The 16,739-nt window shown below is 33.2% G+C and overlaps 1 protein-coding gene across 1 annotated transcript; it reads right to left on the reverse strand.

Annotated features, from left to right (window-relative positions):
- Positions 1–10,388: 10,388 nt before the first annotated feature.
- On the reverse strand, positions 10,389–14,209 carry LOC139853861 (elongation factor 1-alpha-like). The gene is made up of 4 exons (XM_071843204.1): positions 14,048–14,209; positions 12,734–12,788; positions 11,436–11,860; positions 10,389–11,303 (listed from the first exon to the last, which is right to left on the reverse strand). The coding sequence occupies exons 1-4, from the start codon at positions 14,207–14,209 to the stop codon at positions 10,389–10,391; spliced, it is 1,557 nt and encodes a 518-aa protein (XP_071699305.1).
- Between the last annotated feature and the right edge of the window lie 2,530 nt (positions 14,210–16,739).

Here is a 16,739-nt window from a genome sequence, read left to right on the forward strand (position 1 = left end):
TTCATCCGCTAACGGTAGCGAACCGTCCGAATGAGGGCTCGTCAAGCCCAATGTGATCACATAACATAAGTTCACGTTTACACCCTGCAAGTGTAACTAATGATAATTGAATTGAGGCTTTTTGTTCTAACTCGCTGTGGAATGTTTGTTTTCGTACTTGTGTTCAAAGTATAAAAGTATGATACGTATATGTTTCTCATCCCATAGTTTAAAAGTAAAAGTTGTTGAAAAGTTGGGACTATGATCTCACCTTGAGTGCAAGAGTATAAAAGCACTTCACGAGTAAACGTGTGTAAGAACCGATGCTAGTCTTGACCTAAACAAATAGGTTGTATCAATATCGGTAAACACGGTTGGTCAAAGATGTTCAATTAGTCCAATGGCTCATTACGACTCGGTTATAAAGCATGTGAATCAAGTTGTCAAGTTTCATGCAAGAATCAAGTATACAAGAAGATTAGAACGGTTTATACAAGTATTGGTTAAGTTTGAACAAAAGTCAACTTTGGTCAAGTCAAAGTCAATAAAAAAGTCAACACGTTCGGGTCGGGTCCCGAACTATTTTCTGAGATTTTTAATCATATATAAGCATGTTAGAACAAGTTACATGTGAATCGGAGGTGCGTAGCATAGCAAACATTTTTCGTAAAAGTGTCATGGTGAATAGCCGCTGAACACGGCTTATGTCGCGCCGCGACATGGGATGGGCGCGCCGCGGCAATCAACTGGAGCTGGTGCCTGGCTCGTTTCAAAAGTCTAAGTCCCAAACCAAATTTCATTCAAACACATTTAACGAACCATAAACATTCAAGGCACGTATCTTATATCGTTGGAAAGGTAATTTGACGAGGAACACAACTAAACACATTTTATCAATTAAAATTATCATATGCAATAATCGAATTTCCAAATTGAATGATCAATTAATGCCCATCATTAATGCTTCAAAATCATAAATGCACATTTATGATTCGGGAATTAAATGCACACATATGATACGCCGTTTCGTAGGTAATTACACATACAATACAACTAAACACTTACAAACCACATTGCAAAGCATTCAATGCATCAAAAGCTCATTTTACTTATACCAAAACCCTAACTCAAAATCACAAATTTGGCAATTAAGTTTATGGAGTCTTTCTAAGTCAACCTACACATCAAAATGAAGCTAGTGATGCTAGTAACACATTTAATACATGCACTTTTAACATCTAACAACATTTAAGCAACCAAATCTCAAGATCAAAGCACACCCATTTCAAGTTTAAGCTAGTTACATCAAAATGACAAGAACAAGCATATAATCACATATTCATGTTAGACTTGAGCCATAGACACTAATTAACACACTTTTAAGTTTAAAAGACCAAGAACAAGAAATTTAGTGTTTTTAGAAAGTTACCCAAATGCAATGTGTAGTGACCCGAACTTTTCCATGTTTATATATATTCATTGAGATTGATATTTACATGATTAAATGTTTCCAATATGTTAAGCAATCAAACTTGTTAAGACTTGATTAATTGAAATATGTTTCATATAGACAATTGACCACCCAAGTTGACCGGTGATTCACGAACGTTAAAACTTGTAAAAACTATATGATGACATATATATGGATATATATATATATATATATATATATAGTTAACATGATACTATGATAAGTAAACATATCATTAAGTATATTAACAATGAACTACATATGTAAAAACAAGACTACTAACTTAATGATTTTTAAACGAGACATATATGTAACGATTATCGTTGTAAAGACATTTAATGTATATATATCATATTAAGAGATATTCATACATGATAATATCATGATAATATAATAATTTAAAATCTCATTTGATATTATAAACATTGGGTTAACAACATTTAACAAGATCGTTAACCTAAAGGTTTCAAAACAACACTTACATGTAACGACTAACGATGACTTAACGACTCAGTTAAAATGTATATACATGTAGTGTTTTAATATGTATTTATACACTTTTGAAAGACTTCAATACACTTATCAAAATACTTCTACTTAACAAAAATGCTTACAATTACATCCTCGTTCAGTTTCATCAACAATTCTACTCGTATGCACCCGTATTCGTACTCGTACAATACACAGCTTTTAGATGTATGTACTATTGGTATATACACTCCAATGATCAGCTCTTAGCAGCCCATGTGAGTCACCTAACACATGTGGGAACCATCATTTGGCAACTAGCATGAAATATCTCATAAAATTACAAAAATATGAGTAATCATTCATGACTTATTTACATGAAAACAAAATTACATATCCTTTATATCTAATCCATACACCAAAGACCAAAAACACCTACAAACACTTTCATTCTTCAATTTTCTTCATCTAATTGATCTCTCTCAAGTTCTATCTTCAAGTTCTAAGTGTTCTTCATAAATTCCAAAAGTTCTAGTTTCATAAAATCAAGAATACTTTCAAGTTTGCTAGCTCACTTCCAATCTTGTAAGGTGATCATCCAACCTCAAGAAATCTTTGTTTCTTACAGTAGGTTATCATTCTAATACAAGGTAATAATCATATTCAAACTTTGGTTCAATTTCTATAACTATAACAATCTTATTTCAAGTGATGATCTTACTTGAACTTGTTTTCGTGTCATGATTCTGCTTCAAGAACTTCGAGCCATCCAAGGATCCATTGAAGCTAGATCCATTTTTCTCTTTTCCAGTAGGTTTATCCAAGTAACTTAAGGTAGTAATGATGTTCATAACATCATTCGATTCATACATATAAAGCTATCTTATTCGAAGGTTTAAACTTGTAATCACTAGAACATAGTTTAGTTAATTCTAAACTTGTTCGCAAACAAAAGTTAATCCTTCTAACTTGACTTTTAAAATCAACTAAACACATGTTATATATCTATATGATATGCTAACTTAATGATTTAAAACCTAGAAACACGAAAAACACCGTAAAACCGGATTTACGCCGTCGTAGTAACACCGCGGGCTGTTTTGGGTTAGTTAATTAAAAACTATGATAAACTTTGATTTAAAAGTTGTTATTCTGAGAAAATGATTTTTATTATGAACATGAAACTATATCCAAAAATTATGGTTAAACTCAAAGTGGAAGTATGTTTTCTAAAATGGTCATCTAGACGTCGTTCTTTCGACTGAAATGACTACCTTTACAAAAACGACTTGTAACTTATTTTTCCGACTATAAACCTATACTTTTTCTGTTTAGATTCATAAAATATAGTTCAATATGAAACCATAGCAATTTGATTCACTCAAAACGGATTTAAAATGAAGAAGTTATGGGTAAAACAAGATTGGATAATTTTTCTCATTTTAGCTACGTGAAAATTGGTAACAAATCTATTCCAACCATAACTTAATCAACTTGTATTTTATATTATGTAATCTTGAGATACCATAGACACGTATACAATGTTTCGACCTATCATGTCGACACATCTATATTATTTCGGAACAACCATAGACACTCTATATGTGAATGTTGGAGTTAGCTATACAGGGTTGAGGTTGATTCCAAAATATATATAGTTTGAGTTGTGATCAATACTGAGATACGTATACACTGGGTCGTGGATTGATTCAAAATAATATTTATCGATTTATTTCTGTACATCTAACTGTGGACAACTAGTTGTAGGTTACTAACGAGGACAGCTGACTTAATAAACTTAAAACATCAAAATATATTAAAAGTGTTGTAAATATATTTTGAACAAACTTTGATATATATGTATATATTGTTATAGGTTCGTGAATCAACCAGTGGCCAAGTCTTACTTCCCGACGAAGTAAAAATCTGTGAAAGTGAGTTATAGTCCCACTTTTAAAATCTAATATTTTTGGGATGAGAATACATGCAGGTTTTATAAATGATTTACAAAATAGACACAAGTACGTGAAACTACATTCTATGGTTGAATTATCGAAATCGAGTATGCCCCTTTTTATTAAGTCTGGTAATCTAAGAATTAGGGAACAGACACCCTAATTGACGCGAATCCTAAAGATAGATCTATTGGGCCTAACAAACCCCATCCAAAGTACCGGATGCTTTAGTACTTCGAAATTTATATCATATCCGAAGGGTGTCCCGGAATGATGGGGATATTCTTATATATGCATCTTGTTATTGTCGGTTACCAGGTGTTCACCATATGAATGATTTTTATCTCTATGTATGGGATGTGTATTGAAATATGAAATCTTGTGGTCTATTATTATGATTTGATATATATAGGTTAAACCTATAACTCACCAACATTTTTGTTGACGTTTTAAGCATGTTTATTCTCAGGTGAATATTAAGAGCTTCCGCTGTTGCATACTAAAATAAGGACAAGATTTGGAGTCCATGTTTGTATGATATTGTGTAAAAACTGCATTCAAGAAACTGATTTCGATGTAACATATTTGTATTGTAAACCATTATGTAATGGTCGTGTGTAAACAGGATATTTTAGATTATCATTATTTGATAATCTACGTAAAGCTTTTTAAACCTTTATTTATGAAATAAAGGTTATGGTTTGTTTTAAAAATGAATGTAGTCTTTGAAAAACGTCTCATATAGAGGTCAAAACCTCGCAACGAAATCAATTAATATGGAACGTTTTTAATCAATAAGAACGGGACATTACACAATGAGATTGGTATAGATTCGAAGAGGAAGATGCAAGGATTCCGAATATGTAATTTGTTTTGATGAAGACTTGCTAGATCGAAAATGGATGATGATTCTTTGTTTGGGTGCTTGAGAGAAAAAGAATGGAAGTAGTAAAGAGATGAGGAGGTGAATGAATGGAGGAGATGGGGGTTTGACTCTTTGACTAAGTCACCTCTTTGCCCATTTGACAACATTAGTCCCTCAAGTTTGATTCGGGTGCGTGAAATACTTAAACGAGATATTTTAAGAACGCGTATTAACGGAAGATGTTATAATTACATAACGGACTTTAAAATAGTATAACGGAAGGTAAACGGAAAAAGACGGGATGTTACAGTTTCTATGGGTCTACAAATACATGACCAAGTCATTTTAAAGTTGTTGTAGCAATTCACTTGTTTATTTCGTGCAACTCTTATGCTACTGTTCCTAGCTCGTGGTTGATGTATGCTAAAGCAATGCATATATTTGTTATGGTTATATATGCATGTTCCAACATACCAAGTACTGTGTCCAGTGTTCATTTAATTAATACTGAACAAGTTAAGGAGCCCGCGCTTCGCAGCGGAACTCCAAAGCAGGCCCTAATGGAAAATTAAGTGTTTGGGAGAGAAAAAACAATGTGTATGAAAGGTGACCCAAACTATTTAGCGTTTTTTAAAAGGCATCCGTTTTGTGAGTAGTTAGTTGTGTTGTGTTCGTAAAATTATTTCGAGTTCAACGGTTTTGTTGGAAAAATTTAACTCGCGACGTTGGGGGGTGGGGGGGTGTTATTTTGAAAAAGTGAATTTTGATAATATAATAATGTTATGAATAGTAAATTCATAGTTTGGGGGACCGATTTGTATTTTGATAGGGTTATTTTAAAAAAGTGAATTTTGGTAATATAATATTGTTAGGAATAGTAAATTTATAATTTCTATTGAATATATAATATTATATATCATCTTACAATCAATAATTCATACTAAAGGAACTTATAGAGATACAATGAAGTTTTAAAGTAAAGTCACTTCATCAAATTATAATTAAATACGTGGCACAACGATGAATTTCTGATTTACTAAAACTCAAAGAGACACAATACGTGAACTTGTCTTGTTTCATAGGCTATTGAGTAGAGCCATTGGTGAATTTCGATCAATTTACTCGTTAGTAGGTCGATTAGGGTTACGTGTATCTCAGATCGTTCAAGCTAGATAAACTCAAATAAATCCAGCAACTTATATAGATATAGATCAAAGTCACCTAGGGTGTATTTTAGTGCACTAAATGTCCTAACTCGTTTATGTAATATTATTATTTTTAATGGGTAAATATGTTATTGTAGAGGATATATATATATATGATATGTTTAAGTGTTTATAATGAGCTTAAGTGATATTATTATATTTATATGGGTAAATATGTAATTTAAGTAGTTAATAAGGGCATATATGATAAAAATTCCTTTAATTTTTGAAAGATAAAATAAAATGACTGGAAGATGATTATGTGGTTTGAGAATTTTTATGTGTTATTGGGAGAACAAGAAATCAAATAGGTAAGTCTTAATTTATTAAAGAGATGATAGTTTTATAATCTAATTGATAAATCCATCATTATTTGATGTTATATTCTAATATTAACTTTCAATAAATTCTAGCTAGTACGGAGTCATTTGTGTTTTTGTTGTAGCTCCTTGTCGTTCTTTTTCTCTTTTCGAGAAAAAACTTTGTATAAAGTTTTCATTTTTTGTCCAAAAAAAAAAAAAAAAAAGTCATTTATGTAAGACATCATTTATTAGTGAGTACTATGGATAATAATGGGTGATGATATATATACACAACCAATTTTTGCAAATACACAAACAAACATGCTTTACAGTGTTGTACAGTACAACACTGTAAAACATGTTTGGTTGTGTATTTGTAAAAATTGGTTGTGTATATATCACTACCCATAAATGAATCTATCTGAAAAAGGTTGAGAATGTCACTCATCTTTATTAAAATGTACGGAGTATGAGCTAAGAAGACTCGAAGTATATGATTTTGTGGTTTGAGAAATTTTTATATGTTATCGAGTGAACAAGACAACAAATAGGTAATTTTTAATTTATTAAAGAGATTTTTTTTCTTTCGATGAAAATATTAATATATATATAAAAGATCGTAAAGATCCGGTGGTACACACGAACGACAAATAATTGAAAGGTCTCGCTCTAAACGTCCTACACACATTGGACGAAAATTGAAAGAGAGCTAGCACATTGAAATTGTAAGATACAGTACATACGTACAAACCACCAAATCCAAATCTAAAACATACATAAAACCTATCTCGTATCTAACACTGCATTCGTCGCTACTCAAAAACCGCACATCTAAAAAGAACGTCGGGCACTCCAGCAGCACCTAACCCGAGGCCTGCACACCAAAATAACCTCTCGTACCCGACACAAACCCGTCGAATTAGATCAAATCCCCGTTCGAGCAGAAAAAGGACCCCGAGAGAACACTCCAGTAAACATTAATTTTCCGAGGTCAACTAAGTCAACACACGTCGGCAACAAGATCGGTCCACCCTAATAGACATGACTACGGGGAAAGGTATGAACTAGGTAGACAAGCAGCAATCAACTAGTGATAAACATAGAGCCAAACCAAAAGAGACCAGGCCATCTCCGCCAACTTTTCTGAAGACATACAAACCCGCAGATCCAAGCAACCAACAACCAACAGGTAGTCACAGCTGACGACCACCAATGGAAACCGGAAGTCGTCAGCAGTCCCCACCCATTAGTTGTAGCCACCGGCAGACACCAAGAACAGTCGTCAGCCGCTAGCAACAACTCAAGGCCGCTAGCAGCCGTCAATCGCCCACAGTAACCGCAGGTAACACGCAGGCTACCGGAACCCACCGGATTCAACCCATAGCAGCAACAATCACCAAACACTACCACTACCAAACCACAAATCGAAACAGAAAACTCACCTTAATGATTGTAGATTTCTGTCAAGAAATCGTCGCCTACAACCGACAAAAGAAAGAAGACGGCTACAAAGAGTGGAGAGGAAGAATCCGACGAGCAAATTAACTCCGAAAACATTCCAAACCCCCCCCCCCCAACAAACCCAGATCCCGTGAATAAAAACCCGGAATCGTCGCCTGGAAGTTGCTGAGATACCGGAAAAGCCGAACGGAGAACAAGGTCGCCGGAAAAGTAGGACCGGAGGCTACATTTATTACACAAAAAGCGATAAAAGCCGAAACCATCGGCGAGATGTCGGTGATCGGACGTCCGTACAACAAAAGCGCTACAAAAGCGATAAGAAAAGGGTCTGAGGAATAACCGATGAAGAAGATAAGAAGGAACAGTCACACGTACTGAGGAGAAAATTTGAGAGAGAAAGTTTGGTGGTGAGGCTAGTACTACACAGTTGAGTTGTATTATGATATTTTCATAGTCTAAATTGATAAATCCATCATTATTTGATATTATATTCTAATATTGACCTTTAATAAATTCTATCTAGTACGGAGTAATTTATGTAAGACCATCATTTACGGGAGATGATTCTCACACACCAAGAATTGATCCATACATACAAACATACTATTATATCCTTACTTTATAATTATGAAGGTTCAATTCCCTAGATAAATTTAGGGATATAAATGTAAATTTTGTGCAAAAAAATATGTATGGATCAATTTTTGGTGTGTGTGAATCAACTCCCATCATTTAGTGAGTAGTATGAATAATTTAAATGAATCTACTAGAGAGGTTCCAATGGTTACAACTTAGTTTTTCAGGACTAGCTGCAACATCAATATCACATCAGCATTTTCTTCTCATGACTAAACAATCTCAACAATGGCATACTTTTTCAAATAAATTGAAACACACTATGTTAATTAATTAATTAAATGTACAACTAAATAACCAAAATGTACCTCACATATAAACATTAACTTCCGTCCATAAATATTTCACAAAAGGACTAGCCAAGGGACGAGAAGGAGGACTAAAACCTGGGCGGCCTCCTGAACTAATCGTTGCCATTAGTGTCCAGGAGGACTAAAGGCCGGAGAGGAGTGGAGATAATACTCTAAAGGCCGGGCAGGAGTGGAGATAATACTATTGGGAGCACCCTTAAAAAGGGTGATGATATGTACACAACCATTTTTTACAAATACATAACCAAACATGTGTTACATTGTTATACAGTACAATACTGTAAAGAAATATTTAGTTGTGTATGTGTAAAAAATGTTTGTGTACATATTACTTCCCCTTAAAAAAACGTAGTGATATATCCAACACATTTTTTGGTATATCCACCACAAATATGCAGTAACAATCTATTAATGCATATTTTGTGATGGATATATAAAAAAGTATTAGATATATCATCACTCAAAAAAGGTTTGAGAATATCACTTATCTTTATTAGAATGTACGGAGTATGAGATGACATGGTCTAATAAAGGAGTCACTTGATCGATATGGGACTACTTTTGCTTATTCATATTCCTTTACACCATCTTCCTTTTTTTTTCTTTGGTCGATGTGGCCTGTAACTAAAAATTTTCTTATCCACAATTTCTGTCACCAATTGTTAAATTTGACTATACACGTTTTTTCTTAGCAATATGACATTTTTTCTTTCTTTAAAAAAACATGATAGTTTCATTAAATAATAATAATAATAATAATAATAATAATAATAATAATAATAATAATAATAATTAAAATGATAACAACAACAACAGCAATAATAATAATAATAGTTGGTTAACTTGTAATTATATTGTTTATATTATTGTTGTTTAAAGGTTATAAAAATCAAACTGATAAAAGAATCCAAACTTTTTGTTTTCCACCACCAGCTCTTTTTTTTATTTTGTTAATTTTCACTTTGCATCTCCCTACATTTTTTTTTTTCATTTTAAACCCACTCCACTTTCTCACCCCATTTAATTTTTTCTTTTTAAGCCCTCTTTCTATTTCTATTTTAACCCTCAACTTTTTATACAGTAATATTTTTATCAACGTAAAAGATATAAGTAAAACGAAAACGTAAATGTAATACGCAAAACACAAACATAAAACGCAAGCGTAAAACGTAAACGTAAAATGTAAGACTTAAAAATCCTTTCACTCATAGGATTTCAAAATTCTTCCATATTACACGTTTGTTTTTTTATTACTTAAAATTTGGTTTTATTAAACGTGTAGCATTGTTGTACCCTGTAACATATCATTGTAGATATGTAGGATTGTAGGTAGATACAACTAGAAAGATCTTTGGGTAACATTGGTAAGCAACAAACACCAAGTACACCAAGCCTAATTAGGCTTTGACTTTTACAATCTATCTATGGTAATGGTAATAATCATGATATTTTGACCCCCTTTAACTACAAAACAAAATGCACAAGATACGATGATAGCAATAGCAAAAACCAAATATACCAAACAAATATCCAGAATTAACAAACCATGAAACAATACAAATATCCAGAATTAAAAACCATGAAACAATATGAAATCTATCAATTACATAAGCATGCCACATGCTTATATATTGCTTAGTTATTTAAAGTCGAATTAACTGTCAACATATCAAAAGTAGAAGTTCATATCATACCATACCATATGTGTGCTTTGCTTCAAACTCCCCTGCTGCTTCTAGTTGATAAGCTTCTTCTTGCCTTTCTTGTCTTTGTTGTTGTTATTCCCTTGCTTCTCTTTCTGGCCATTAAAATTCAACTCCAAGATGGAACCAACAAAGACCGGAAGTCCGTTGCCGCTTACAACATAGAAGCGACCCAACGGCGGGTAATTACAGGCTCGCTCAATAACCAAGGGTTTATGGGCAATCAGTTGGACCAATGCAGCATCTCCCTCTTTAATAAAACCAGGCCCCTTGACCAATTTGGAACCGGTCAATCTGTCCACGATGCTAATGATGTCAACTACTTCAATCTCTACAGCAAAACCATGACATAGCATGAGGCCTTCGAAACCAACAGTAACCACAGCATTAGCATCCCCTTCCCCCTCTTCAGGATGATGTAGTAAAACAAAGATGTTAGCAACAAAACAGGTCACTTCCTTTACAGGATCTAGTTTGAAATCTGAGATCACCAAACCTCCTTCGACATCTTTCACCCCAGCTATTTTGAGTTCAACATTAAATCCAGAACAAACTTCAGAAACGGGTTCCGAGCCCCTCATAATACCCAGCACTTTAGACCTCCAGTATCCAGGTGAAACAAGTATTTTCATTCCCTCTCTTACCATACCCGTTTCAATTCTGCCAAAAACATGACTGGTTCTCCCATCATTTGACTTCACATTCACAGGAAGTCTTAATGCTTTATATGTTGAAACAGGTGGGGGAACGAGGGTGAGTGACTCTATTACAGTGGGTCCATCAAACCACTCAAATTCAAATGGTTTCTCAGTTAAATTGAGTCCTTTCAACGCAGCTACGGGAATGACGTGTACCCTGTGAATGTTGTACCCTATTTGGTGCAGCTTAGATAGCACATGGTCCTTGACCATGGTGAAAGTGTCTTCTGAGAAATGCACCTTGTCCATCTTCAATTGGAAAACAAAAAGAACAGGAAGAAAAAAAATGTTATCTACTACATTATATTATTGATCTCAACGAATTATAATATGTAATGAAACTCAAAATTAATATAATAATAAATAAAAGATACGGAGTACCTTACTGCAACAGCAGACAATTTTTTTGACCCCTAGCGTATGAGCTATTAGCGCATGTTGATTTACATCACTAAATTCAGTTCTCGAATCCACAACAAGTAAAGTACAGTCCGCTGAACAAACACCAGAAATCATATTACACAGCTCTCCCCAGCAACCAGCTGCGTCGCGAAGGGTGACATAATAGTTAGATGTCTCAAACTCGTAGTCCAAGCAACCGCTACTCTCATCCTCAGTCACAGTAAAGAGCGTTTCCAGCTCATGTAACTCATTAAATTCACCAAGCTTAAAAAGCAACTGGTGTATCAGAGTTGTTTTCCCAGCAAACTGTTCACCAATCACCATGACATTAATCTTCTTCTTCTCTTTTTTAAAAGAGAAAGAAGAAGAACAAGCATCAGCACCAGCAGCAGTAGAGGAGGATCCTGCTGCACATAACAGATACTGTATCATTTAATAAACAAATTGGTCTTTTATGTTTCACCAATAACCATATGATATTAAGCATCCACTTGCATAAATGCCCAAAACAAATTGGTCTTCAAGGTCAAAATGGTCAAAAATGGACTTCAAGTTCAAAATCGACTGATCAAACAACAAAATGAAATGTTATGCAAACCAAATCAATCTCATGTTTCATAACTAGTGTATATGATGATTATCTAATCACCCAAAAATAGATATCCAGGAACTGCATATAATCGAACAAAAGCAGTTTATCATGGCATCAAACAAATGGAACATGCAAACCAAATCAATCAATCTCTACTTTATCTCATGATGAACATCTAATCACATAATCAAAGTTCGGTAAACCAGGGTTCACAAAATCTATATAAGCAACCACCTCTGAGAACTCAAAGGTAGTACACTCTAGAACAGTACAGTACAACACTACAGTACAGAACACATCAGCAGCCAAAAAACTAAGTGTGTAACTATCAATCACACGGTTTCATAATGTGATAATCATCTATACAAAAAATACACATCGAACAAAGAACAACATAATCGAAACTAATAACATAACATGAATAATTATCACATAACAATCAATATAATACTAACATTCACAAAATCTGAAACTAATACTAACATAACATGAATAATTATCATATAACAGACAGAATATAATAAAACATTACAGAATCACATACATACACTATCACGTCTGTTTGTTTTATCACAAATCTGAAACCAATACTAACATGATTAATCATCTAACATACAGATATCGATATAACAAATTACTGTATCGAACATGAAAATTGCTAAGCTAGGGTTACAGATCTAGTTACCTTTACTATCGAACGCTCCTCCGGCCGTTTCTTCGAGTACAATTACACCTTCCCTCTGTTAGAAAATTTAATCAAAATAATAAATAAATACATACAATTAATATCGAAACGAATTTGAAAACAAATTACAGAGTTTAAATATAGAGCTTATACGTTGCAGTAATTCGCATGATGAAGGATTTGGCTCAGACTCCCCAGTTTACCGCAGTTGGAGCACCTATGGCTCCTGTTACGGTCATGAACGAGTAATTTGTGCTTAATAATCCGCTGTTTCTTCATCGGAATGAATCGGCGATTTAAATTTTGCGAGTATTTTCTGTGTGTGTGTGAATTTGGTGAATGAAGAAATTTGGTGAATGGCGGGCAAAATGTATAGGAGGATTCTAGAAAACTATTAATCTCCACGTGTGCATATTTTTTTGTGTGTGAGTGTGTGTGTAATTTGGCGTGACTGAAAAATTTGGGAAATGGCGCCCAAATAAAGAGGATTCTAGAAACTTATCGTCCACGTCTCTGCCTATAATTTTCCTTGCACAATTTAGAAGGTTTATTATTATTCTTTCTTATATGCCTATAATTTTCCTTACACAATTTAGAAGGTTTACTATTACTTTTATATACTCTGCAGCACTGTTGCCCGTCTTAAGCCGTTGTGACCGTTTAATGACTAGTATGTCCCGTCTTGAAAAAAAAAATCGTCTAATAAAACATTCAACTGTCAAAATTCGTGTCAAAGTTGAAAAAAATCATGTCAAAATTCAGAAAAGCCAAAAAGGCGGTAAAATCGGTTAATTTTGTCGTATTTTATTTTGAATTTTCTGTATTAAATTAACGGTGATAGCGATTATGAAAACAAATTAGTCAATTACAGTTTTTGGCTTTAAAATAAGTACATGTGTATACATTTATATACTTATATATTTAAAAGTCAACTTTGGTCAACCCCGTCTCGACCCCGTTAAATGCAGAGTGCACTTGGTCATAACGATCTATAATGATCTATAACTGGAGTACTTGGTCACAGACTACCAAAACTCCATGACACTCACTTTATTCGTTCTAAACACACTGAACGACAATATTAAATGCAGAGTGCACTATATGAATAACAATTGAAATGCCAAAGAACAACAACAACCACCATACCTAAGCCTATTACAAACACATAAACCTAGCCCCGAATCCAACCCCACATCTTCATCCTCAGAAACCGCCAATCCAACCATTCACCGGGCAACCCAAGAACACCTAACCCGAGCTATTTACCAAACCCCCCGAGATTCAAGCAGTCATAGACTCGAGCAGTCGGCATACAGCAGTTAGCTTCCTCCAGCAGCCACCAGCAAAAACCGGCGACCACCAGCAGCAACCAACCACCGCTATCACCATCTTAGGCCGCCGCCGACCACCGACAGCCGTCAACAAGCATCCTCGACCTATAGTCGCCTTCAGCTGCTGACAGCCACTAGTAGCCATCAAACAACTGTGATGACCCGGGAATTTCCGACCAAATTTAAACCTAGTCTTTATGTGATTCCGACACGATAAGCAAAGTCTGTAATGTCGAGTCTCGAAAATTTTAAACTATGTTCATACATTCATTTAACCTTCGAATGTTCCCGAGGATTCACGAACAATTATTTGTAAATAAACATGTTTATATATATGCTAATGCAGAATTGTATAATAATTTGAAATTATAAAATATAGTTTAAATATTAGAAATAAAAATGTAAGATAAGATATAAAATAATTAAGTGTAATTTAAAATGAAGTTATATATAAATATATATGATTAATATATTATAATATTGTATTATTTATAAAATGTAAATAAACAATAAAAACTATTATATAATATATGATTATTAAATATTACATATATATAAAACCAATTAAAATATAGTTGTTATAATTACTTTCATTATTATTACTAAAATAAATATCAGTATCAATAATATTATGACATAAATATGAGACTTGATAAATTGTAATATTATTATTAATAATAATATTAACATTATTACAATTAGCATTAGTATTATTAGTATCTCTATTATAAATTGGTATTATTAATATAATTATTAGTCATTAGAATTATTATAATTATTATAATTATCATTTAACAATATTATCTTTATTAATATTAGTATTCTTATTCTTATTAAAAATAAACGATATTCTTGAAATTAATAATGGATTTATGTTGTTAAGTAATATTACAAAAGTTAATATGTTATATACACATATATTTATATATTTATATATACAGATATATATCAGATCAGATAAATAATAAAATACAAATACTGTTACACAGATAAATACATAAATACATACATGAATACGGTATATATACAATTAAATATAAGATAGATAAGCCATTCGTTTAATATCATTATCAATCTGTAGAGGATTTTGGATCCTGTCTTTAGAATCTGTACCATAACGATTTCAATTTCAGAAAGATCTAAAAATCTGTTAGCAATCAAAGTCTACTTTTAATTCTTTTATTTTCTTCTTCTTTGTCTGATTAAGAGATGCTGTCGACTGCTTTATCCTTTAAACCCATCGAATAATGCAGTGATATGGATTATCTAATTCACCTTCTTTCTTCTTTCTCTCCTCTAATATTCTTCATATTAGAACTACCATATTTCACTATCATATTTCATCATCATAAACAACCAATTTGATTTCCACAACCATATCGCCACCTAGTAAACAAACAACAAATCACTATAACCACCTATATACTTTTATTGTTTTCCTTCAAACATCCAAAACCGACGTAATTACAACTAAGGTTGCTGCTTCAACCTTGCTGATTCTGCTACTCGTATGTATATGTGTTCTATTCGAAGTCAAGCCAAACAATCACCTGTACAAACGAACGAAGTGAGTTTTATTATGATATTTTTTTTTCTTTCAAACCGGCTACAACCTAAGGAATTATATAAGGAATGATGATGATTATAATTCTTTTTCTTTTACTTTGTGGTCGACGCACTTATTAAGGAACCCCACAACCCTTTGATTGTTATCACTTGTCTGATATCTGTTGGATAGAACCGAACCCCACAAACCTACACAACGTCCAGCTGGTTTCGTATTACAGCGATACTTTTTGTTTATTTATGTTTGTTTCGTGACTCACACCCATTGAGATTATTCTCCAAACAAAGTTCACTTAAAAATTCTTATTTCCCCTTTCTGCTACTTGGATTCCATGTGATAAAGGCTTGATGTGGGATCCAGCTCATAATACCTAGATTTCTTCTAGCCGCCACATTTATTAAAGTGTTCAAATTGAACCGAGTTTTATAAATTGCTGCAACTTGGACTTGTGAAACGGGTATTGGAATGCAATGTTTCCTGGTCCGTAAACTGCTGAAACAACTTGGCCAACACATGTAAACCCATCGATTTAGGGTCCTGGTTCCTGTCTGATGTCAACACAAATTCACACATAGTTAGATGATAGACAATGATGAAGTCGTATGATTAATGGGATGACATGTTTGTGGTAGGGTCTGAATATTAGAACAAATATTAGTGATAAACAACTGGATGATTGTTATTTGTTATAAATGATTAAACTACAAACCAAATAAACTCAAGTTGATCAGTGGTCGATTAAATAAATCAAATGGACACCTTTTGGAAATTTATGGACTAGTTTCCTTGACCGTGACCCTTCAATACCATTTGTTGGGCCGATATGATTTTGTGTTCCACTTAGGCCAAAAGTCAAATTTTAATAAATGTTAATAATAAGTAGTGATTATGTATGATGATGGAGGTTTATAAATATAATATATGATGATGAAGATGAAGATAAAATGTGAGTTGTAAAGATGGTGACTGTTTTCGGTTCTATTATAATATTTAAACGCAACATGGACCGTGAATTGATTTAGTTATCGGGATTATTTTAAGTGTAGGCCTTGATTTGTCTCATGATATTATTGGGTCAAAAGGGTTTCATTTAAAGCTTTATGTTATA

Source organism: Rutidosis leptorrhynchoides, chromosome 6 (genome assembly GCF_046630445.1).
Source record: "Rutidosis leptorrhynchoides isolate AG116_Rl617_1_P2 chromosome 6, CSIRO_AGI_Rlap_v1, whole genome shotgun sequence".
NCBI classification, from domain to species: domain Eukaryota; kingdom Viridiplantae; phylum Streptophyta; class Magnoliopsida; order Asterales; family Asteraceae; genus Rutidosis; species Rutidosis leptorrhynchoides.